This window comes from Musca domestica, unplaced genomic scaffold (genome assembly GCF_030504385.1).
Source record: "Musca domestica strain aabys unplaced genomic scaffold, Musca_domestica.polishedcontigs.V.1.1 7, whole genome shotgun sequence".
Lineage (NCBI taxonomy): Eukaryota > Metazoa > Arthropoda > Insecta > Diptera > Muscidae > Musca > Musca domestica.
The window spans coordinates 3115798-3143375 of record NW_026712383.1 but is presented as its reverse complement, the minus strand read 5'-3'; the positions used below and the strand labels follow the sequence as shown (position 1 = coordinate 3143375).

Here is a 27578-nt window from a genome sequence, read left to right as displayed (position 1 = left end):
TGTTAAAGAAAATGCTAAGTTTTTAAAACCCTTCACTGTTTGGAAGGAACATGGACAAAGTAAAAAATTCAGCTATAAAAAGTGTGGTTATATTTTAAACAAGTAAAAAAACATTAAGTTCGGTAGGGTTGAACTTTTAATACCCTCCGCCTTAGGGTAAAATAAACATTTTTATATAAAAGTATCTAATTTCAAGCGTGTTTCACATTAAACTTCATATACCAATAAGACCGTTTGGATAATGCAGTTAAACTTATCAAGAAACCATAAAGTGAATTAGGCGTTATATATGGGGCCATACCACAACGGGGAACACTATGGACAATTTTATACTTCAAGGATTGTCATCTATTAAATCTTCTATAATACCAATTTTGAAACGATTATGTGTGTAAATATGACTAGGATTATCAAAACACCGAATATCGGTGGGTATCGTTATATGTGCACTATTGGAAAACGTGGAACTAAATATTCAATGTTCTGCCACCGAGCTAGAATTTTTAGACAAATCCGTGAAAAAATGTGGCAATCATTGAAATACCGAATATGGGGAGGTACCGTTATATGGGGGCTATATCAAAACGTATACCTATACATATAATGTTTCGCAACACGAGCTAGAAACCATTTTGACCTACAGATACCAATTTTTAGACAAATCCGTGAGAAATGTGGCAAAAATCATGAAAATAACTAATATCGAAAGTTACCGTTATATGGGGACTATACCAAAACGTGGACCGATATATCTCATTTTCAATACCAACCATCCTAGAAGCAATACAAATAATTCTGCTAAATTTTGACGCTCTATCCTCAAATAATGTGTGCTATATCGTGATTTCAACAGAAAGACAGACGGACATATTTAAATCGACTTAGAATTTTATGCTGATTATGAATATATATATACTTTATGGGGTCTATGACGAATATTTAGGTATGTTACAAACGAAATAACAAAGTTAATATACCCTCCTTTCTAAGTTGGAAAACAAACAATTCCAAATATCAGCTGTTACAGTTATATGAGATTATAAGAAAGCTTTGATTTCTATAACCAATTATCTGCTAGTGAGGGCAGATACCAAGTGTGAGATAATTCTGTGAAATATAGGGAGTTAAAGTTATATTGGAGCTATACCAATATGTGGACCGGTATAGAACAATTTCTGGCATGGTAGGCAATACCCATTACAAACTCTAAATAACAAATTCGAAATGATTCCGGTGAAAAGAGTGAAACAAATCATCAAAATACCGAATATCTGGAGGGGCCTATACGAAATAGTAGATCTCTAAAGCCAATTATCTGCCAGAGAAGGTGGGGCCTATAACGAACTCCAAATACCAAGTTTGAGATAATTCTGTTTAATAATGAAGATAGAATAATCAAAATACCGAATATAGAGAGATACCATTGTATGGGAGCTATATGAAGGCGAACACCTGAACAGAAGGTCATAATTCGTGCCAAAGGGACCAATTCGAACAAATCTAAACTTATTCTAAAATTTGATGCTATTTTCGACATTTTTTGCTTTCATTCAATAAAATTTAGAAAAAAATGTAAAAATTATGGCGTTTGACTTTGTTGCAGGTTTTTGTTTCACCCTGTATACCATTTGATACGATCTGAACGTGCCTTATCGTACGTCCGTCCGTCTGTCTGGCTGCTGCGCACGATAACTTTCGAAGTATCCCATTTGGTCCAAACTTAGTACATCGTAATATTATTATCAAATTTAGATCGAGATCGGAGATGGCTAATATCGGTCCACTTCTTCTGGTACCTACCCCAAAAGGTCGAAATTTTCACAAAAAATATTTTACTGCACAGAAAGAGAGAGAATAGTCCGATTTTGTTCCAACTTTGTGAACCCTAATATTTGCATCAGTGTTAGGTCAGGTGCATTAAAAATTTGAATAATTACAACTCTTATAAAAACCGACTGATACTATTTTACTTGTTTTAACTACAGTTCCATTTAGTGACGTATGCTCAAACAACTAATGAACACTTATATAATTTTTATGGGCCCACGGGGAATAGAATGTTCATATTGTGTTCCTCTTGACTTTACAAAATATTTGGAATGCAAATAAAGATATTTTTGGAATGGATGCAAAGAAAAAAGTAAAAAAAAAAACATGCCTAAGTTACGAAATAACAAATACTTGGGTTACAACAAATCGTCGAAAGCCTAAAGGGGAATTAGGCACGTACACAAACACTTGGAGCGTTTAATGGTGTGGCAGATGTAATAAATAAATGGATATAATGGTACCACTGACCGCAGCTGTGAACTTTTCAAACGTTTATTCAAACTAAAAATAATTTATATGATTTATTTCATTAAAAAATACCTTGACAGCAAAAAGGCCTTTGATACAGGGAAAGTAAAAAAATGTACGAAACTGCTGCTAAATACAAATTAATTAACATTCCCCATACACTTTGCAAAACAATGTATACCGGTTCTGTTCTCTGATTCGCGTGCCTCAAGTACATGCCTTTTACTATGACTCTACATTATTAACGAACAAATTACCATAATTATTGGTTGTTTTTTTTTTTTCTTGTCTTGTATTCAAGATCAAGAGGAATTCTTCATAGTCAATTAACAGCAAAGTGTTAATTTATGGCCTTACTTTGGCATTTTGTAGGGATTACTATAAGACAAAATACAATTCAAAAATGAAATGAAACATGTGTGTCTGAATATCTAGTTAAAGCTGTCACAAGACCATTGAGTTGTCATAATATTAAATATGAATTTATTTGATAATAATAATAATAAACATATGTATGTGCATACATTCATCTCCCGTTTATGCTGTCATATTTTAAAGTATTTGTAGAGCAATACACAAAATGTGATAAAAATTTTTGGTGTTTTTTATAGAATGTTTCTTAATTACTATTATTATTATTGTTCTTTAACAAACAATTTTAATTAAATATGAAATGTGCCCGAAATAGATGTTATTCTTACGTAATTTTTATTGACGTAATTAGAATATGGAGATTATATTCATTAAAGTTTTTTGGCAGTTCTATTTGCAAACTGAAAGCAATAGTAAATAAGAATGCTTTTGAAATATGCCGGCATCAAGTACATTTATTGCAAAGTAATGCCGTAGCTAGACAGAGAAAATTAATTCTTCAGCAGAAATATTTAATTTGGGACGTCTTCTTGGGCTATGCATACATTTTTTTAAATTCTTTTAATGTTTAGGGGGAGGGTCGTAGTCCCAACGGATGAAGTATAACTTAATTTTGCAACTGCTCAAAATACAGGATGAGATGAAAAAACTGCAACCAACTTCAGGCTGCTGTCATTTCGACAGCTGTTACAATTATTCCAGTGACAGCTCATTATATTGTTTACAAGCATACAAAAGCATTTTGGTGAAAATTTTTCAGAAAAAAAAGTCATTCGTAATGGAATTCAAGCGGATATCGTTAGAGCACTCCAGCATTTAAATGTGAATAAATCTTTTGCGTCTCGTACCATAGATTCTTACCGTGATACTGGTAGCGTAGCCGAACATCCAGAAAATGGACGGAAGAAAACAGAAAGCAAAGAAGCGACTTGATCGGTACCCGCGTCGTAGTGGCCGAAAATAGCTCTTAAGCTGAACATATCGCAATTATTCATTCGGCAAATAGTGCAAAAAGTTACACCGCAACAGAAAGAAAATAGACTCAAAAGAGCTAAGGATTTGCTTCGCTTGACCGAAAGTGGTGAACTGCCGAATTTGGCTTTCTCCAATGAGAAAACATTCGTTGTCAAGCAGTTTGTAAACACAACAACCTTGGGTTGGCCAGCAGAACTCTAGCGCCGGCCATGGTGATGGTATGGGCCGCCATAACAGCCGATGGTCGCTCTCCGTGTATTAATCGACCGTAGCATCAGAAGAAATGACGAATATTATCGCGAAAATATTCTGGAGGGTGTACTAAATCCTTGAGCACGCAAACATTTTGGCCGCAGACCTTGGACATTTCAACAGAACTCAGCACCATCGCAAATGAGGTCCCTCGAATCATCTCTAGCGCACAATGGCCGCCAAAATCTCCGGATACCAATCCTTTGGACTATTGTGTCTGGAGCATTTTGGAAAGCAAGGTTGGCATTAAAAAATTCCAAAGTGTCGATCACCTCAAGGAAGCGTTTGCCGGGAATGGGCCAAAATACCGAAGAGCAACATTCGGGCAACTTGTTTGTTTCATTGGCCGTTTGAAGCCCATAATTCGTGCCAAAGGTGACCAATTCGAACAAATCTAAACTTATTCTAAAATTTGATGCCATTTCCAACATTTTTGCTTTCATTCAATAAAATTTAACACAAAAATGTAAAAGTTTGTTGCATTTTTATGTCACCCTGTATTTATCAGAGATTTCACAAGGTTGACACATAATGATGGCCTTGCTAACTATAACTGCCGCCTGTGGCATTAATACCTAGTCCCTTTCTTTTTCCTTATTTAAGCAACTGCATATCCTTCACTATTATTACATTCCCATTTTATTGTTGTACATTTTTGATGTCTCTAGTCTGAAATGAGATTGAAAGATTCCATTAAAAATTCATCATTACCATAGGAATTCGATGCGGGAAAGTGTCCCTAATTCGCGTGACTTTGGTTCTTACAATTAGTGGGTTACACCAGTTACACAAATAATTTCATCGTCATATCACGGAAAACATGATTTTATTTTAAAAGAATGAACCCTGATAACGTTAACTTTATCATTTACTCTTCCTGAAATGAGAGCAAAACAACTATAACAAGTAAAAATATTAATATTCATAAAGAATCACCGCATCGTAATTCTGTTCATAACAGATCTTGCGTTAGCAAAAATATTTGGATGTTTTAAATTTGAAGCGAGTTGGATGCCTATTTCGCTTTCTTTGAGGGCTTTGTTTTTCAAAATTTTGAACCGTATGTGGTGGAGGTACCAAAAGAAATGATCTATCTACCATCTTTATGATAGAGCTTTCGGGTTTTATGAGCTTCATGAATGTTCAAAATGTTGACTCTTTGTGGGGGAGGTACCAGAAGGAGTGGACCAATATATTCCATCTTCTCACCAGACCTTGGGTTAATAAAAAATATTGTGATGTGTGTAATTTGAAGAGTATCGGATGCTTATTTCAGATTTTATGAGCCTTTTGGTTATTCAAAACGTTGAACCTTTGTGTGGGAGGTACTTGAAGGAATGGTCCGATCTTTACCATCTTGATGATTGATAACAGATCTTGTGTTAATGGAAATATTGAGATGTGTCAAGTCTGAAAGGAATTAGATGTTAATTTCGCGTTTTATGAGCTTCATGTATATTCAAAATTTTGACCCTTTGTGGCGGAGGTACCAGAAGTAGTGGACCGAAATATTCGATTTTCTCACCAGACTTTGGGTTAATAAAAAATATTGTGATGTGTGTAATTTGAAACAGACACTTATATCACATTTTATAAGAGTTATAATTATTCAAATTTTTGATCGTTTGTGGGGGAGATACTTGATCGAGTGGACCGATATTGTCCATTTTCGCACCTGACATTGATGCAAATGTTAGGATATGCAGAGTTGGAGCAAAATCGGATTATCCTTTCTCTTTCTGAGCAGTAAATTACTTTCTTTGAAAATATTGACATTTTATGGGGCAGATACCAGAAGGAATGGACCGATATTGCCCATCTCCGTCATCGTGCGCACCAGTCAGCCAGACAGACAAACAGACGGACGGACATCGCTAGATCGACTCCAAATGTCCTGAAACAGATTTGGTCCAAAGAGACCTAGGGTCTAAAACCGTTGTTTCTATATCCTCTCTAGCCATATGACTGAGGGTATAAAAAAAATATATAACAACGGGCCTACGTCGTTCGTGTTCTAAGGAAATACGAAGTACATCTTTCTTTCTTTTTGAAATTTACATTTTAATCATTTCAAAATATCGCTCATGTAACCAGTATTGAGCACGCTTAGTGTGTAGTCTTTCTCAGAAAATAAAAATTATGCAAAGCATATACTAGTTAGCGTCGTCGTGTCAGATGTATCAGAACTATATATGTTACATTTGGTATTTCTTATTCGTAGCGTAACGTAATATTGGCACCTACTTGGACATATCGCTCATGTAACGGTTAACCTAGAATACAGACATTTTGAAACCATTAGCCATATTAGTGTATAATTTAACTGGAGAAAAAAATTCCACCTCTTGCTCTTGCTTTATGCCACAGGAGATAGAACACATGCAAATTCAAAATTCCTAATTTCAAACAATAATGTTGAGAAATGTGGCTAATATAATCAGAATACCGATTATCGGGTATTAAAGTCATCATATAGGGAAGTACCGAAATATGAAGGCCATAGGCAAACGTGAACCTATATAGACAATAATCTGCCACAAAAGGTAAACCCGGATAGAAAATGTGACTCTAATAGTCAAAAAACTCCGATTATGAGAACGTGGACCGACAAGGCCCATCTAAACAAACTACTGACAAAATGCACATGTGTACAAAATGTAAGCCTTCTATCTCAAATCGTTCGAAAGAAAGCGTGATTACAACAGACCGGCAGCTAAAAAAACTAAAATCGTCTTAGAATTCTGCGCTTATCATGAATAATCTACTCTGTTGCGTCTAACACCGGTATTTCAAAGAGTTACAAACGGAATGATAAAATTAATATAATCTTCATAGAATGGTGGATGGTATAAAACCATTTGAATGATTCTCATGGTGTAGGATAGGACAGCCCGGCAATGACGAAAATTGAAATAATGTCATAAAACATATAAATGCTCATTATATTTGTAATACACGTTTTTCTAATGCATTAACACAATGTTTTTTTTTTCCATAGACAGACAAATCAATGATTAATTTTGAAATTGTTGTTATACCCCATTTCTCAAGTTTATTGTCGTAATTGGCATGGGCAAGTTTTCAATTTTCCAAGCTTGTTAAATTTCGCTACAAAACAAAAACTTCGACACTGACAACGCCGGCTAGGGTTGTGTCTAACAGCATCAACAATAACAAAAAAATATCTCTTTCTCAAATAGACGGGAGATGGGACGGGTAATCGATACGTTCAAGCCAATATTAATAGACAAAACTGGCAACTCATTGCTAGAGAGGTGTAATCTGTTATTAACAAACGGTTAAGGCTGTTGACCCAGTTCTTCAAGAGTAGCACACAATACCTTTTATGTTCTACCATCATCACCATATTCGTAGAGGCTTAGAACTGCATTTGTAATGTACACACTTGTTTACTGTTCAATTGTTCGTTTTTGCTGCTGCTGCCGCTGTACTGATCCATTGATAAGATTTATGGCTGCTCTGTGTTGACTACAAACCTCAATGCTACACAATAGCGTTCAAATCGAATGACAACAGCAAGCCCGGTTTAGTATTTCTTGAGAAAAAAAACGATATAATATTTTTGTTTTTCGTTTTGATTGGCATGTTGTTGTGTTCTAATGATTTTCTCATAGTATACGTCATGATATACAGTCACCTGCAAATTATTTAATAATTAGAAACAATTAAATTTATTAATTTTATTCGGTGTTAGTAGACATTCCGAGAGGTAACAATTACAATTACAAGTAATTCACAGGAAATACAATTAAAATAGGAAATATTTTATCAATGATTACTGTGGGATAAACCACTAAAGTTATTCGAATGGAAAAATTGTTCAGTAATTGAAATTTTTTGAGAACAATAGAAATCAGTTTTTGTTTTAAAATGTTTAAAGTAGCAATACGTATTGGACATTTCATGTTCCCCGAATTGTCTGAAAATTTATTAAAAACGTTATTACGCACACCTAACCCTTTACAGTAAAGTGGTCAATCTAGCTCTTCGTTTTTATACCCTACATCACACTGTGGCCAGGGTATTATGTGTCTGTGCATTAGTTTGTAACATAGAGAAAGAATCGAATTAGACCCATGTTTCTTTTGATGATTCACATTCTGAGTCGATTTATGCATGTCCGTCTGTCCGTTTTTCCATGTATTTATATAAACAAAGTATAACTCGCATTTATTGCCCGATAGAGATGATATTTTGCACAAATCGTTTGTTTGGCCCAAGGACGAACCCTATTGAAATTGGAGATAATCGGTCAACATTTAGATATAGCTCATATATATATTATAGTCCGATTTGCCTTTTATTGTGCACCAAACGTGTAATATTTGACCAAATTGGATGAAATTTCGTACATATAGAGCCTAGAAACAACTGTTCCAATTTTGGTGGTATCCGGAGATTTTGGTGGCCATTTTGCGCTGGAAATGAAGCGAAGAACCTCATTTTGTAACCATTCTTGTATGGCGCGTGCTGAGTGCGATGGTGTTGAGTTCGTTTGTTTACAAACTGCTGGACAAGGAATGTTTTCTCATCGGAGAAAACCAAATTCTTCTCTCCACTTCCTCGAAGTCGGGCTACGCTACCAGTATCACGATAACGAGCGATGGTACGAGACACAAAAGATTTATTCACATTTAAATACTGGAGTGCTCTAACGATAGCCACTTGTAGTTTTCCAGCCAAATAAAAAGAAATCACACTATCAAGCTTGAATTCCATCACGAAAAACTTTTTTTCTGGAAAAATTTCACCAAAATGCTTTTGTACGCTTGTAAACAATGTAATGAGTTGTCACTGGAATAATTTTAACAGCAGTGACTTAAAAATAACAGCAGTTGGTTGCAGTTTTTTCATATCACCATGTATAGCTATAGCTCCCATATATATCCTTCATCCGATTTGTTAAATGTTTCCTCCACAGCCGTAATATGCACTCTATAACAACGATACTCGGAGAAACATATCAAATTTATGTCAGAAATATTTTTCCAAATTTTATCGAGATCGGTTTTGGATCAGATTTGGATACAGCTCCCATATATATCTTTACTCGATTTATAGTTTATTCGTCAAAATATGGTTAATATAAACCCGAATAAAACAGAATAAAGGAATAAAAGATATTGAATTTGGCGAAAATCGGTCAAGATATAGCTATAGGTCCCATTTATATGTCTCATTCGATTTTGTATTTTACTCCCTCGCAACCGTAAAATACTCTCCACAACAACGATAGTAGGTGCGAACTATCAGATACAGCATAGAGATATCTCTGCTAAATTTTATAGAGATCGGTTCGGATTCGGATATAGCTACAATGTATATCTTCACCCGATTTCACATTTATTGTGTCTTAAAGGTCTAATGTCAGCTCACATAGGATGAATTTTAATGAATAATACACCTTCAAAATCGATCATATTTGTTATGTTTTAATTCTCATAAATTCCCCATAAAAGCGTTTATTTGTTATATGTAGCTCTACTATATATCCAACGTGGTGTAGGGTATCATAAAGTCGGCCCAGCCCGTCTTTGGCCTTCCGTTACTGGTTTTATAGTCCCATCGCGATATTCGGTATTTAGTGTGATTTACAATTCATAATTACCAAATCTATTGGGAAATTTCTGATATTTGGTAATTGAAGTTGTAAACTGTGCCTAAGTATAAGGAATATCCCCCATATAATCATACATCCTGATGTTCGGTATTTTCCTAATTCCTCGAGATAGATTTACAAAAACGAGATCCAGTTTTAAATATCTAAAATAGTTCCCCCGAATTATCTTTAAACTAAAAATTACTTTAAAAATTATACTAAGTCAGTGAACCATAACTGTAACAATTTTCATAAATAAAAATCAACTTCAATCATATTAGTTTTTTGAGAGTTTCGATTTCAATTTACATTCGGAAAATATGTATCACCTTACAAAAACATCTTACAGTACTTGAAATGAGGCTATAAATCATGGCGATGTTCATTAGTAATCGCTTGCAGTAAACAACAACAACAACAAAAGTGTGTTGCTTTTATTGAAACTGTTATAGATGTCAATGCCTTTTACAAAAAAAAACCGCACAGTTCTAAAGTTGAGAGTCATTATTGAATGAGTTCAGTATACAAATCAACTGTTGGTTGATACATTCACGTTTTTGTCTGGATTTAAAATAGAATCACAGAAAAAATAAGTGGCTAACATTGCAATATCTATATATGTAAATTGTTGAATGTCATAACCTATAAATACATATGGATGTTGGAATAAAACATAGATTTATTGATTCAAAATAAAAAAAACAATTCTACTAAGAAACATTCGTTTGGTGGTGCTTTTAATGTTTATAAATAGTAATGCCAAATTTTCCAAGCTTAAAGTAGAAATCTGAACAAACAAATTTCGATAAAAATTTGAGGGACAGAGAATTCTAATTGGAGATAAAATATCTTGTATTTCAGAGCCCCAAAGAACAGTTTCGTAAAAGGTCGAACTTCAGCGTTAGGGCGTGATGAATTTTTTTTTGCTGATCCTCAGATCCCAAATTTTGAAGATTGTATTTAAATCGACTGAAAACTTCAAAATAATTATTTTTTCTAAATACAAATAACACAGTGACACAAATTGCGGTAAAAATTGTATGTATGGGGGCTATACGATATCGTGGACCTATATAGGCAATACCCTCCAGAGGGTAAAATGCTCAAAAGGAACTCATCGTGAGGAATTTCAGATAATTCAATTCAAAAATGTGGCTAAAATAATCCATACCATACCGTTGTATGGGGGCTATACGATATCGTGGACATATAAAGACAATTCTCTTTAAGGGGGTAAAGAACTCACAAAAAACTGCTTGTGTAGAATTTCAGACATATGCATTGAAAAGTGTGGCTAAAATCATCAAAATACCAAACAAGGGGGTACCGTTATATGGGAGCTATACGATATCTTGGACGGATATAATCCATCTTCGACTTGACCTGCCTGAAGACAAAATACTGATCTGTGCAACCTTAATTTGTTTTAACTCTATCGTGATTACAACAGACGGACGGAGGGGCAGGGCTAAATATTTTGTTAGGTCTAAAATTAATATTTCGATCAATTACACATGGAATGACGAACTTAATATGCCCTCTATGTATGGTGGAGGGTATAAAAATGAAATGTAATTTCAAAAATAAGCTACACAATATGCAATCTGATATATAATTGTTGTGTCTTGTTGAGACTGATGAATAAATAATGCACGATCTTTACGTTATAATGATAATGATACTTTATTATAAATAGCTTAATCTACGATAATGCAAAAAGGATCGAATTGAAAATGGTGACCGGTTGCTTTGATTGAAATGTACGAATGAATACAAAACAAAGATGCTGTAGTGACAAGTGCCATATGTTGCCACATCGTCACGAGCAGAAAGTATCACAATACAATTACATGGAGTGTAACAATGACAAGTGGTTACGGATCTCACTTAAGTCACCACAATTCTCCCCCACTAAAACAAGGACATATATGATTACTACGATTAATGCTAATGGCGAACATAATCGCTTAAATACTGGGGTTGTCTCCGTTGCCTTGCAGAGGTACGACGACTTGGTGTGGACTCAGCATCAGCGTTTTGGGTAGAGGCTGATGGCGTTCCAACTGGTGCTTCGGTTCCGGCTGCAGTTGGTGTTGTGGAAGTACCGGGAACTTCTGGATCATTAGCATGTGTACTCAGTGGAATGTAGGGTGCCATAATTAGAGGCTGATGAGACTGTTCGCCATTCCCTGAACTAAAATCTGGGACCGACTCAGTCTGCTCAGTATCTGGAGAATAAGGCAGTTTTACATTTGTGAAACGGAGTTGGTCTATGTGGCGCTTGAAGACATAACCATTGTCGAGTTTTACCAGATAATGAAGGTTACCAAGCTTTTTAGAAATAATTCCGAATTTCCATACAGGTTTGTTTGGCGTATAGTATCGGACTTGAACTCGGTCTCCCTCACTCAGTTTCCTAACTGGACATTGTGGCGTAGATGACTGAGTTAATTTTGATGGCTTCAAGGCATCCAATCGGATTCGGATTTGTCTACCCAGGTACATTTCTGATGGGGATTTACCATTTCGAAGAGGTGTAGCTCGATATTTAAATAAAATTTCTCTTACTTTTTTAGATATCGGAGAAGGATCCTCTGCCATGGCTGCTAGACGCTGCTTGAGTGTTTGAACATTTCGTTCAGCTAGACCATTTGTGGCAGGGTGGCCAGGTGCAATGTATTTCTGGAAGATACCGGAATTAGTGCAGAAATTTTGAAACTCTTCACTTTTAAAAATCGTTGCATTGTCAGAGACAAGAACATCAGGGTATCCATTGCGTGCAAAAATGTTGTTTAACATTTCGATTGTTGACGTTGATGTTGGCGCAGAGGAGCACACCCCCACTTCTGCCCACTTTGATTTTGCGTCGACGACAACAAGAAATTTATATCCCTGATATGGCCCCGCGTAATCAATATGAATACGTTGCCAATTTCCATCCGGCTCCTCCCAAGGATGGAGAACTGCTTTCGGAGGATTTTTCTTTACCAAGGCACACGCAGAACAGGAACGTACAAATTGTTCAATATCTTTATCAATTGATGACCAAAACACATAACGTCTCGCCAATTGCTTCATCTTGGTTATACCTATATGAGTATAGTGTAACTCTTCTAAGACTGCCTCTTGAAGTGAAGTTGGTACAATGACCCTTTTCCCTTTGAACAATATGCCGGCATCGATGGTGTACTCCGAATCGACCACATTTGAGTTACGTAAATCGAACAAAATTTTGGAAAGCATTGCGTCATTCTTTGTTGCGTCTCGAAGTGATTTGAAATTTAATTTTATTGAAGTAATTTGATGTATTGTTGACCCGCAAATTGAATGTACTTCTTGATCAATTAAATTTGTAGTGCCAATCCCTGATTTAATTGGGGCCCTGGAGAGACAATCGGCATTGACATTTTCCTCGCCCTTTTTCGTACTGACTTCGTAATTATATCCAGTGAGGAAAGCGGCGTATCGTTGAAGTCGAGATGACGTCATTAGGGGCAATTTCGAATTTTGGTGAAAAATTCTTGATAACGGCTTATTATCCGTTATAAGCTTAAAAATTCGGCCAAATATGTACTCGTGAAAATGTTGAACCGCATACACAATTGCTAGGGCTTCCCTATCTAATTGCGAATAATTTTGCTCTGCTGGAGTAAGAGACCTTGAGGCAAACGCTATCGGTCTTTCTTGGCCGTCAATAATGTGCGACAAAACACCAGCTATCCCGGTGGGACTAGCGTCGCACGCAAGCTGTACCGGCAAATCGGGATTATACGGCATCAATACGCGATCGCTGGAAATTTCTCTTTTCAAAGCATCGAAAGACTTTTGGCATTCCGATGTCCATTTAAAAATAGCGTTTTTGAGCAGTAAATTGCGCAACGGGGTGGTAATTGTAGACGAATTCGGTATGAATCTTGCGTAATATGTTACCATACCCAAAAAACGGCGAACATCTTCTACACTTTCTGGTTGGGGCATTTGTAATATGGCTTGTACTTTTGAAGGTGACTTTTGGACCTTGTTGTGCCGTATTACGTGACCCAAAAACTCCATTTGATTGTCAAAAAATTTGCATTTTGCCATATTAAGGTGCAGATCGTACTTCTGCAACTGGGCTAAACATAATTTTAAGTTTGCTTTGCACTCACTCAAAGTCTCGCCATGTACCACGATGTCGTCAAAATAGGATTCTGTTTTGGGCACTTCCCGTAAAATTTGATCTATAATCCTATTAAATTCCGCCGGGGCAGTTTTAATGCCGAAGGACAGACGATTCATTCGAAAAGTCCCTTTGTGGGTCGAAATGGTTTGAATTTCGCTTGACTTTTGGTCCACTTGCACATGTAAATAGGCTTTGTATAAATCAAGCCGACAAAAATGTTTAGAGTCCCTGAGACTATTGAAAATTGCATCTATTTTCCGAATGGGGTAATGAGCATTCACAAGTCGCTGGTTGACTCCCACCTTGTAGTCAACGCAAAGGCGCACTCCACCGTCAGCTTTAGGGATGACCACCAGTGGTGACCCCCAGTCACTATTGGCAACCTTGGTGATTATGCCAGCCTTCTCCAACTCTTCCAGCTCCTTGTTAACACGCTCGGTTAAGGCGTATGGAATTTGACGCTCTTTTGTATAGGTTGGTGTGGCATCTTCACGCAATTGAAGTGAAACTTTATGGCTAGGGATGCAGCCAATCTTTTGTTGAAATACAGCTGAAAATTCGGAAATGTATTCTTGAATGTCGCTCGACTCACCGATAGAATTGGTAACCATGTTGTTCGACTTATGTTCGTCTAGCTCGTTTAGATTAATTCCTAGACGACGTATCCATGTACGACCAATTAACGCCGAACACCCGTCTGGGACAACGTAGAGATCATCGATGAATGAAACGTTTTTGTATTTTATATTTACTCGGACTTTCCCATCTGGTACGAATTTATCTTGGGTGTATGATCGGAAAACGATGTTTGTGGCGGTTAATTGGTTAGACAATTTTAATTTCCCAAATTCACTCCTAGGCAAAAATGAGTATCCAGAGCCAGAATCTACTTCAAAAGATACCACTCCTCCTTCTATGAAGATATTCGCATAGTAACGCTCAGCATTGGCATTTGCGTAATCGTTACGGTACACATCCACGATTTTATAAATACCGTACGAATCATCACGTACTTGATTCGTGGACGCCTCCCTCGTACTGGGTTTACCCCGTCGTCCGGCATTAGGACCATCCGCCAAAAGTGAAGCAATGCAGACTTTTGCTACATGCCCTTGCTTGGCACACAAGTTACATTTAAGATTTTTGTTAGAGCGACACTCCTTCGCAAAATGATTGTTTTTGCCGCAGCGTAAACATAGACCGGCAATACCTAATTGCTCGTAATTGACTTTACGCTTCTGTTGCCCCTGACGAGATTTGAAATTTTTCGATGGGCTTTTATTAAAAATTTTATTTATATCCGTCGAATTTGAAGAATTTGCCGTTGCTTGGGACAATTCTCTGGCGTCCATCTTCGCAGCCTCTAGAGCCAATGCCTTCCCAACAATTTCATCAATTTTCGCCGTACTGGATTGAAGAAGTTGTTCGCGTACAGTATTGTCACAAAGGCCTCGAATAAATTGTGCCCTCAAAAACACATCGGCTATGGACGCTCCACATTTGCACGGTGAAACAAATTCGCACGAATTAATATCAGTACGGAGTGCAGCCACAAAATCTGCCACTGATTGCCCTTGCATCTGATATTTTGATAAAAATTTGTGTTGTGCCATTCTTTTTCGGTGCTAAATGATTTTGCAAAATGGTTAGCAATTCATCGTATTGCAGATTTGCCGCTGCTCTGGGCGCTGCCAACGCCGTCACCATGTTAAAGTACTTCGCACCAATAGAGTTAAGAAGCAACTTTGTACAGTACTCCTTATTAGCACTGACGCCCTTCATTGCAATGTAGTTGTTAAACCTCTCTATATAATTGGTATACATTTCCTTTGCCGGATCAAAATGATCGAAGTTTGGTACCAATGTCGTGTTGATGCTGGTGTTGCTGCTGCCTTGCGCTGCACTTGAAGTAGGAGCACCCACAGTCATCTTCGATATTTGGTTAAACAACGCCTTTTGCATATCCATAAACGCGGCAAATTGAGATGCATCCATTTTGTTATATTTGTGTTGTTGTTAAAAGCTTGCACTTGCTTTAATAGAAAAAAAATATGCAGAATATTAGTTTTCCAAAATAATATTCCACTTTTTACGCTCGTCGCCAAACTGTTGTGTCTTGTTGAGACTGATGAATAAATAATGCACGATCTTTACGTTATAATGATAATGATACTTTATTATAAATAGCTTAATCTACGATAATGCAAAAAGGATCGAATTGAAAATGGTGACCGGTTGCTTTGATTGAAATGTACGAATGAATACAAAACAAAGATGCTGTAGTGACAAGTGCCATATGTTGCCACATCGTCACGAGCAGAAAGTATCACAATACAATTACATGGAGTGTAACAATGACAAGTGGTTACGGATCTCACTTAAGTCACCACAATAATTCAACATCATGATGGCCTTCGGCGTCAAAATCACAAAGTTGTTCAGGCAATAACTCGGAAGTTTGACCTCTGGCAAATTTCAAATTCAAATAATAAGTTGGTGAAGTTAAGAATATTCAAATTAAAATGTAAATAATCAGTTAGTATGGTTACTTATGTTGAGTTCAGAACATGGAAACTGGGCCTGGACTCTTGTTCTATGAAAATATGAAATAAAAAATATTTCCTTTATAATATTTTTCATTTGACATTTCTTTCCTCTATAAAAGTTTTCTTAGAACAAGAATTGAGGCCCTGGATCGGTATATTTCATTAAAATACACCTAGGACTTATTTCAATTATTGATTTCATTAATTTTAATGCTATAAAAGTGTTGCCAACTATATTTCAGGAGAAAATTTAGCTACGATTGTTGTAGTCTTAACTCTAATACTTAGCTTATACACAAACTATTACAACTATGTATTTCAAACTGTAAATTTTATAGTTTCATTTATACTTCATTGACCATCCAAATCTTCGTCCACATAATGGTTATAAATAAAGAATGAAAAAAAAAAAACAAAGAAATTGAGTAACTTATTTATTGGAAAAGTTTTTGTTAACCTGCTATAACAACAATTAGAAAGAGTTAAGTACAGCCGTGCTAAATTTTTCACCAATTCCTTTTGGTAAAGAAAACCTTTAAAAAAAGTATACGAATTTATTTCAATTTCAAATAGCTGTGTGCTTTAGAATGTAATTCAAGTCTTCAAAATATCATGAAATGGGCGGTAGTTATATGGTGGCTTCATCAAACTACATAGAACATTTTCTGTTACTAGTTCCAAGTACCAATTCCGTTGAAAAATGGAGCGAATATTATCAAAATACCGAATATAGGGTAGTACTATTACAAAGGGGCTATAGGTACGCGTGGACATATGTGGACAAGTGTCCGCTACAGTGGTTAAATTTCATTGAAAAATATGGCTAAAATCTTTAAATCATTGCGTTCCTAAAGGTAATTTGGGAGCTATAATAAAAAAGGGGATGTATATAGGTAATGTCGCTCCACCAGAGGTAATTCCCATACAATACAAAATATGGCACACAAATCCGTAAGAAATCGTCAAAATGTTGAATGTCCGGTGGTATCGCTATAAAGAGTTTATAGAAGAAAATGTTCTTCCACAGCAGATAGAACGCATTGCAATCTCTAAATGCCAAATTTTTTAACAAATCAATTGAAAAATGTGGCTGAAATCATCAGAATGCCCATTATTGGGAGATCTTATGAGAGCTATAGGAAAACGACCACCTATGTAGACGATTATTTGCGGCTGGGCTTGGTAACTATTGTGAAACCACATTTTGATGGGGGAGGTACAAGAAGGAGTTTTCCGATAAAAATGTTGTTAGTAAAAATGTTGACCCTTTGTGGGAGAGGTACCAGACGGATTGATCCAATATATTCCATCTTCATACCAGATCTTGGTTGGTAGAAATATTGGGATGTGCCAAAATTTGAAGGCAGTCGGACTCTTGTTTTACATAATTTATAATTTACCAAAATGTTGACCCTATGTGGAGGAGGTACTTGATGTAGACGGCCAATATTGCCCATTTCCGTACCTGACCTAGGACTGATAAAACTGTTACGATTTGCAAAGTTTCCACAAAGTTGGATGATCATATCCTATTCTATAAGGACAATTATTTTCTGTTAAAATTTTGACGTTTTATGGGGGAGGTACTGGAAGGAGTGGACCGATATTGCCCACCTCCGACCTCGATCCAAGTTTGACGAAAACATGACGATGTACAAAGTTTGGATAAAATCGGATACTCCCTTCGAGAGTTTTCGTGCGCACCAGCCAGACGGACGGACAGACTTCCTTAGTTCGGTTCCAAATCTCCTGAAACGCATTTGACCTAAAGATACCTAGGGTCTAAAACCGTTATTTCGATGGGACTCGTTTTGCCCGTATCAAATGATTTATATGACTAAGGGTATAAATATACAAACTTTTTCTGATACCACTTACGTATCACATGACAAATAGCAAAACATGTTAAATGATCTCATTATGTATTCCAAGTGTCATACGTTCTTGTGTCATATATATTCCCATTTTCTTTATACAGTGATATTGTCAATAACCTTATGACTGATTTCGTCATTTTGTCTCATGATATCATATTTGAATTGTAGCACTTCATGTAGACTGTAGAAATGACTTAATCGACCATCTTGTTTAATGCAGTCACGATTAACATTTCACTTATCATTCTTAATAGGCGTTTAAGATGATGCTAATTCGAGTATTAAACGTATGAATATAAATCACTCAGCACACAGTCATATAGTGTGTACATAAAATACCGTGTTTTAATAAATGCCTCTTGTAAATGTGCTAGACATGTTATTCAGGCATACATACATATACCACATATTCTAACAATTGTGGCCATAAATGCAACAATTTATTCAGAATTTCCAAAATAATGAAAATCAACAGAGTATAAAGCTCAACAAAATAGTCGCAATGTCTGCGATCTGAGGTTTATAGAGTGCATCGACATGCAACAGTAAAAATATTTTGGGCGAAAGAATATTTAAATGGTTCATTTTAAAATACTACAAAAACTAAATTAGACCAATAAACAAATACTTTAATGTCTTCTTTTTACAAATTACAAATAAAGACTTCGTTTAAATGCATTCAAGCCGAAAATTTCATCCCCATCATCACAAGGAAAGGACATGTTTGGAACAGACATAATTGATATTGAAATACATTTCCTCGACAATGGAATATTCTTTCCCAAATAACCCTAATATCAATTGGCTAGGAATTTGTAACTCAGCAGTCACCCGAGTAATTTGTTTTTTTTTTTTTTTTTTTTCTTGAAAAGCAACGAAGGCCTATTTTGTTGAACATAGTCATGGGCTCAACTCCACAAAGGTATCGAAACTATATGTAACATCATTTTTCACAACTTTTTCTAAAATAATTTTCTGGGCTTGCCGGTCATTGTGATGAGTCTAGTGAATTGCATAAATCTCCCATTGGTTATACCATACAAGACACTGCACAAGCCTACAGCCGCACTGGATTATAAATATCTTACAATAATGATAACAATCAAACTAATCCGAAACTGTGGTATTCTTAACCTTACCCCTTACCTTACCCTTAATATGCAAATGGTGTTATGGTGTTGGTGGTAAATGGTGTTTTTCTTTAACATTAATTTTCTTTCGATATATATAAACAGGCCCTAACACTTTATAAAGATTATTGAAAGTGCTCAGATTTTTTCATGTGGTTTTACTTATATGTTCACTAATAAAATTGAGGCTACACAATAATATTGATTTTTAGTAGATTGTTTTTATATCTCAATAAAACTATTTTACTATATCAGAGCAAATTCAATTGAAAAGTGTTTCTAATTTTGTAGATATAAAACGTAAATTATAAAATGATGAAAATAATAGTAATATATTCATTTGCATTTTATAATCTCCTACACTTTGTATAAAAACAAATATTTTAACACTCTATTTATTCTATGGATGCACTTTTAAGTATCACACATCGACACTTGTGCCAAATAAATTTGCTAATGACATGCCTTTTTTTATTTTTCTTTGCAGCATTTTTGAAAGAAAGAAACAATTTGATATTTCCTAATATAAACAACCTACACTACCATGGCCGGGAAATTCCAATACAAACTTGGTATCAATGAACTAAAATCGAAAGAATTTCGTTTATGGCAATCGCTCATTGGTGAATTCATTGGTAAGTTTTGCATTTAGATTTAAAACACATGTGTATTTGGAGCGTTGCAAATAAAGCATCTTTTTTGTAATAATGTAGGAAATTTAATACTTAACTTCTTTGCCTGTGGTGCATGTACACAAACTGAAGATGGTACATTTAAGGCTTTGGCATTTGGTCTAGGAGTTTTCATGGCAATTACGGTAAGTACATATCAATATATTATAGGAGGCAGCATTTATAAAATGTTTCGACCTCATTTAATAGTGCAAAGTTATTTAAATTATTAAAGTAATTTTGAGTATCTTTGTTTTTATAATAATGTTGTCCACGGTAAAACAGGGATTACCATGGTTTCGGAAAGAACCACCAATCGTCATCAGTTCCCTTGGTTTCATTTAATAGTAACTTCTATAACAGGAGCTTTTTTTAAAAAAAGATCATAAGCTCAATAAAAGAGGAATTAAATAAAACTAAATTTATTTTGGCATTTCTTACAGCCGCACTTGTAAACATTATAATCTTTATGACCAACTATGAGTTCCCCATCCAGCTTAAAATTAGCTTAAAAAATAGCTTAAGACACAATTACACCTTACCCAAATACTACAGACAAATATGAAAAGAATTTAGTTGAAATTTCTCAGTTAGAAATCCAATTAACTCATATATCTATCGTACGATGTACTTTGCAGATACAGTCGCTTCTTACCGATAGACTGTAGACTGAATAGTCCTTCATTCTCGAAATGGTTTCAAACTGAGAGATCCAATCCAGCTTTAATTCATATAACTGTCGTACGATATAGTTTGGCAGATAGACGAAACAAGTAGAAAAGCAGTAAGTTCGACCGGACCGAACTTTGAATACGCTCCACCATTTGGAATACATTTGGAAATTTTCAGCAAAAAATGGGGAGTTACTGTTATATTGGGGTCTATACGAAGACGTGGACCTGCATAGACAATTCTCTGTCTCAGACTGTATTACCTATTACGAAGTGCAAATACGAAATTTGAAACAATTCCGGTGGATAATGTCACTGAAATCGTCAAAATATCGAATATAGGGAGGTACCGTTATATTGGGGCTATACGAGGATGTGGACCTGCATAGCCAATTTTCTGTCACAGGCTTAAGTACCCACTACGAACCTACAATGCGAAATTTGAAACAATTTCTTTGAATAATGTCGCTAAAATCATCAAAATACCGAATATAGGGAGGTACAATTATGTGTAGCTATACGTAAACGTGGTCCTATATAGCCCATTTTCAATACCAAAAGTCCTGTAGACCAAACACTCATTTGAGTAAAATTGTATTAACCTGCTTCAATTCGTTCGGAAGCTAAAGCGATTTCCACAAACGGACCAACAGACAGATGGACGGTCATCGTTAAATCGACATAGAATTTATATATAAAAATATCCTGCACTAACTTCATCTAGGAATCTGCCGTTAAGCGCACAGCACACGAATTCATTGTTGTTATGGCTCCTAGCTGTATATTTACAAATCTAGTTATCATTTTCGGCGGCAATTTTTCATCTTTTTTGTTCAAACTAATACAAAATTACCTAGTAAATATTTTATGTTGGGTACATCAAAATCGCATCAAGTGTGAAACCGTCAAACCCCACTTAAATTTGAAAAGATAGATCGACGATATACCTCTTTCAGTTTTGGACCGAGTGTGTTATATTTTTAGGAAGATGTCTTCATTGTATTTTATTCCTGCAAGAGTTCATAAGGTAAAAGCTGGAACTAAATCCACACATATTGAAGAGGAACTGTGATCAACACTTGGTAACAGGACATACTTGTCCTTGTGGAAGTTTTGGATGACACTGAATAATATATTTCCCAACATTCGAACTCCTTGTTCAATTTTAGGCATCAAGTAATACGTCTAGTCCCAATGAGCTGAATGAATAAACTACTATTCTCCACCCATTAACTCGTTAATCGTTAATTTTACAATGGCTGAAATCTATCTACAGGTAATGGAATTAATGAAATTCCTTTTAATATTTAACTACACTGATGGATCAAAAAACAGGAGACATATTGAAAGCTCAGTATAGAAAATGCGGGATGACCAATCGATCTTTTTCTTGACAATTGTGTGGTCCCCTGAAAGTCCCTATTAAATATATACCAGTCTTATTAATCTAAGTAGTGTTACTTAATTGGATCACAAACATTACATGCCCCTCCCGGAAAGGTGTGATATTGTAAGTCCCTATTACATCTATACCAAGTTTTTGAATTCGTGGACAAGTCCCCTCCGCAAAAAGTAATTTGCGTTTGGACTAAAGACAATTCTACTGATACTGATATGCTCAGTTCCAAATTGCTGTAGGCTGAGGACTGTCATACTAGCTCAACAATTTGCAAGTGAAATGGAAAACATATTTACTATTGAGGACTCTACTAAGATTAGGAAGAAATGGAGGCCGGCGGTTGAAGTAGATGTAATATCAGACGAATGTCTGATAGTTTTACAAGCTGCAAATGTAAAAAACAATATTGACTTGGAGGCCCGGTGAATATGGGGAAGGAATGAAAGTGTCCTGTACTTTGAAAACCTAACAAAATATCAGGCCATTTAGATATACGACCCACTCCTTCTCTCTTCATTCCATCCTATAATGCAATATTAATAATCTTAGATAATTTGTTATTAAATTCCCACATCTGAATAAGAACTATTGTATTATATTCTTGCATCTTTTGGTTTGAGGAAATAGACACTAACATTATACGATGGGCTGTTACACATTACCTTGGAGCAAATTAACGCTATTCAGATCCAGAAGAATGAAAATGTTCGTCCGCATTCAATGTGCTTTTCTTGACTGAATCCCAAAATGTTTTCATTTGCATTTGCCCATTTCGATATTGTAGATAAATACAGTAGAAGATAGATTTGTTTGAATTCAGTAGTATGCGCCTGGGATGAATTGAACTCATTGAACTTGACTTTTATTCATTCAATGAATTACTGAAACTTTTGGAAATTTACCTTCAAAATAACAGCTGATATTAGTTCAGTAGTTGGCAATTCGTTATTCATTGAAAATAATTGATTTTCATTTAAATCATTACATTCAAGGTAGATCTAACAGGTAACCGCATCGGCGAATTGCTACAACAAAGCAACTTTTGTGGTCCCCTCAAATGTCAAAATTGGCATCTAAGGCGAAAAAACATAGATTCGCCATGACATTTAAAAATTGCGGCAAATTTGTCTCAACCAATACATTTTATTTTGTGTCCCTCTCGTCGTAAACGAACGTCGCAATAAAAGTTTTTATTGTAAAACAAATAAGAGTAAAATAAGTATTAATTGTAGTATTGCGATATTTTTTAAACAAAGAAACTTATAATGACTATATTTTACTGGTTTAAACCGAAAGTTTTCCGGAACTGCAAATGACAAGAGTCTAATTCTTGCACTACTTCCCGTGATGTGCTTTGGGAATCTTAGATGTTGAGGCTAACTTAATTCTTAAAGCTGCACTCCATGTTCTTTTAATTTTTTACTGGTTTCACTCTTAACTTACTCTTAAATTATTTGAAATATTATAAAAAGGTACTTTTAGGGAACACAACATAAACAAATTTGTTGTTGCATTCATTTAGAGCGAATTCTTCATTACAACAATTCGTTTTGACATTTAATGGTGCCGTCAGCTGGGCTGATGCGATTACCTAGTACATCTACCTTGATTACATTTTTACTTACAGATCGTTGGTCATTTAAGCGGTGGTCATGTAAATCCAGCGGTAACAATTGGAATGCTTATTGCTGGACGCATAAGTGCCCTACGTGCAGTGTTTTATATAATCTTCCAATGTTTGGGTGCAATAGCCGGCACGGCAGCCGTTAAGGTAAATATTTGTTCGAAATGTTGGACCAACATCCAATGTTTATTCGGCTACTTTTTAATATTATCCAATAAAAACCTTTATTTACAATAATAATTTGATTTGTTTTCCCATCAGACTCTAATCGATGAGAGTTACTATAATGGCTTGGGACACACTAATTTGGCCAAGAACATTACTGAACTCCAAGGACTTGGAATTGAGTTCTTCTTAGGTTTGGTATTGGTACTGACTGTATTTGGAGCATGTGATGCCAATAAACCTGGTAAGTTATTCAGTATTTAATATTATCCCATTTCCTACTTTCATGTTGTTGTGTAATTTTCAGATTCTCGTTATACTGCACCTCTGGCAATTGGTATGTCTGTAACTCTGGGTCACTTGGGCACCATTGCCTACACCGGTTCCAGTATGAACCCAGCACGTACTGTAGGCACTGCATTTGCTGTTGACAATTGGGAATCACATTGGGTCTATTGGGTTGGACCAATTTTGGGTGGCATTGCTGCCGCTTTAGTTTACACTCAAGTATTAGAGAAACCAGCCGAGCCAAAGGTTAGTGAAGTATCGGAAAAATACAGGACACAAGCCGATGAACGTGAGGTGAGGGTTGTATGCTCATAAAACATAATCCATTATCGTTTTGGCAGTATGCTTTCATTTCTTGAGTTTTTTTTTTTTTCAATCTAAACTGGAAGAATTTTAATCAATACGTACACCAATACTTGTCCCTAGTCCCTCAGAACTAAAATGATGTATTAACTTATATATTCATAATTTGATTTTGAAGTATAAAATTTTAGTGGACTATAATATTTATTTTTATATATACCTATGAGTATTTTTACAATTGCATTTAATGTCCTGTCTGAATAAAGTTGAAAGATAATATAGCCTGTGATAGGGGTATGTTTTTAGGATGAAATAAAAATAAGAGGATATAAAAAAGAAGGGCAAAACGAAAATATGATTGGTTTTTTACGAAATTTACATGTAAAGAATATATCAGTGTAATTGGATTAATATTGGCCCTCAAACATAAACATTTTAAAATACTAGAGATGAAATAGTATATAACATAGTACAAATTTTCAAGGAGAGAAACAGAAAGCGAGGATTTTAATATGTAAAAAAGAAAGCAGAAAATAAGTGGTAGAATAGGGATTAACAACCCTACTATTGTTGAAGATGGGTTCGAGATGGCCAGAGTTCTACTCTGTTAAGCGCTGTCAATGTACATTACTATTGCTAGACGTTTCGGATATAGAATTCTAGTATTAATGATCAAAGCTTAAAAACTGTAAAGCAAAGGAGCTAAGAATTAAGATCTGTATATTCTCAGTATTCTTAGTAGCATTTTAATGTGTTACAACAAGTGCTTAATAGTTTTATCGTCTTCCCGGCAGAGACCATTTCAACAGACAAAAACCAAAGTATAAAGATAGGACATTTAACAGTCACAATACAAACATACAATTTTGAACTTCAATTTTTACATTATTCAAAATATATTTCGTCATGCTGCTCTATATTTGTGCTTTAAATATTAGCATGCCTTAGGTAATTGAGAGACCGTTCCTTGTTTGGAAGGAATTGCATTTAAGCTTATACATCCAGGCTTTTCTTAGGAGATGAAAATTTGCAATACGATAACTTTATATTAGAAATAGTAATAGTAGTATAGATTGTGTCAAACAATCCATGTTCTTTAATATGTAGTAACTTTGTATTGCCTAAGATTGTGATAATGATTTACTATAGTTAGCAGAGACATCCATTTATAATAAGACTACGAACTCTACCCAATCAATACCAATCAATTTAATTTTATTATATGTCATGTTCCAGTTAAATGTACAATTTTCCTTAATCTTAACATGTTTTGCAGGTATACTTTTTTCAAAAATAATTGCTGTTTATAGAAAAACATTCCCTCATTCCCTACATTTATTCTATGAAATGCCCTTAAATAACTGACCATCAAAAATCTATCTATCTTTTTTCTTAATACTCCCCCCCAAGCCACAATTTGCCATGAAATACATACATCACGAGAATCAAATGTAGTTCGCATTTTAAGAAATTGTTCAATGTTCAAATTTTGCCCCCAAAAAAAGGTTTGCAAGTTTTCGCAGTTTTTGTTTCTCTTATGTGTGTATTCACCAAAATAAAAACATGTCTAACAACAATCACATTCCCATACCTAAGCATACCGCACAGAAACACAGCCACATCAAAAATGTTTGCACAAAACTGTTTCTAATAATGGATTTATGTTTTTTAAACTATTCTTTGATGTGTATTTTTTAACTCAAACCTAGATTTTTGTTTATTAAACTCCATTTCTCTAAATACAGATGAGAAAGTTGGAAAGTGGTCGTGACTACGCCTAAAAAATCTAATGCATTTATTACAAAAATCAAACGAAATTTGATTCCGGATTATGGAAATTTAGGAAAAAAGAAAACATCATTCAACTGCACTGCGTTTTGCCTGCATAAGTCCACATACCTAGAGAGTTTTTGGAGTGCATCGAATATAGCAGCATTAAATGTATTTTACTTTTAAGACGATAAACTTTGAAAAGAAATTAATGTATTTATTTGAAAAAAAATATGTATTACATTTTGTTGTTCTTTTTTTCTTCCATATTTAAAGTAAGACAGTTGACAATGTATTTATAAATATTAATGTTTATATAATAAGATATTCATATACCTATTTTGTTAACTTATATATTTATGTATGACTATTTACAAATTACAAACTATTTATGAACACTAAACAAATGCAATTAAAATTATATCTTCCATAATGAATTATCGTTTAGAAACAAAACATTGTCTACATTACAGTAACAAAAACCAAATATACTCTATTCTTAAAACGTATATGAAAGAATAAAGTAGTGGTGAAATTGTAACAATTAAACTAATAAATATTAATTAAAAAAATCACTGTGTTTATTGCCTTGGGATATAAAAAACTTAGCCAGCAAAAAGTTTAATACCAACGAAGTAGTTGATTTATGATTGAATCAAGTTATACTGGACAACATCATTCTGGATAAAAAAAGAAATTTATGCAAGGGCGGGATGGGGCTAGGAACAGTCTATCTCCCATCTTGACCATGTGTTGGGCTTCTATGAAATGGGGAAAAAACATTAGTTGAGATGTATTGAACCAAGATAAAAATTATCAGACAGGTTTAGTAACAGCCTATATTGGTTTATTTAAATATATTTTGACTTTCGTTATGATTATTCAGAAGTTGACTGTTAGTGGGTATTGGATATTGTCCAATATGTGCAAGTTTGGACTATATCCAATTTATATGAAATATGGCAATATTAAAAATATTTAACAATCGTTAAAACAGAATTTTCAAATTCCATATCTGGCGAACTTTTAATAGAAATAACGGATTTAGACCCTAGGCAGTCTGTTCCGCCCGATAACACTTGAAGGGAGTATCCGCTTTAGTCCAAACTTGATACATCGTAATGTTATGATTAAAATCATGATGTTATGATTGCATCGCACATTGGCATATTTTGTAACATATCATAAAGGAATGTCAGAGCCGCACTCGAATTCTGCCATTAGTTTGCCTTAAAATATGACATTGATATGCCAATAGTAATCACACCCTCAAAACGGGTTAAAATTTGAATAATCATGAAGCTCATAAAACGTGAAATAGGCATCTGATTCCATGCCAAATCCCAAGATGAAATATATATCGGACAACTCCTTCTGGTACCTCCCCTGGTACCTGAATCTTCAATTCATACATCCCAATATTTTTTTCAACACAAGATCTATTGTGAAAATGTA

General features: G+C 35.0%; 1 protein-coding gene and 1 long non-coding RNA gene across 5 annotated transcripts in view; one reads left to right on the top strand and one right to left on the bottom strand.

The window, feature by feature from the left end:
* Positions 1 to 27578, bottom strand: part of LOC109613128 (uncharacterized) — a 55278-nt gene that overhangs the window by 6054 nt on the left and 21646 nt on the right. The window contains exon 5 of the long non-coding RNA XR_009343930.1: positions 7239 to 7555. This is a non-coding gene — a long non-coding RNA (uncharacterized LOC109613128). The remainder of the gene's footprint in view (positions 1 to 7238; positions 7556 to 27578) is intronic.
* Positions 19720 to 26695, top strand: LOC101896296 (aquaporin AQPAn.G). Of its 4 annotated transcripts, XR_891613.3 has the most exons (7): positions 19720 to 19867; positions 19946 to 20049; positions 23601 to 23744; positions 23859 to 24006; positions 24070 to 24344; positions 25764 to 25858; positions 26099 to 26695. XR_891613.3 is itself a non-coding variant. In XM_005186019.4 (6 exons), exons 1-6 carry the CDS (start codon positions 19777 to 19779, stop codon positions 26132 to 26134), a joined length of 750 nt encoding a protein of 249 aa, XP_005186076.1. In that variant the 5' UTR covers positions 19720 to 19776; the 3' UTR covers positions 26135 to 26695. The 4 variants fall into 4 exon arrangements, 3 of the variants coding, with proteins under 3 accessions (XP_005186076.1, XP_005186075.1, XP_058985882.1); XM_005186019.4 differs by lacking the exon at positions 25764 to 25858 and having other exon boundaries at positions 24070 to 24296; XM_005186018.4 differs by lacking the exon at positions 25764 to 25858.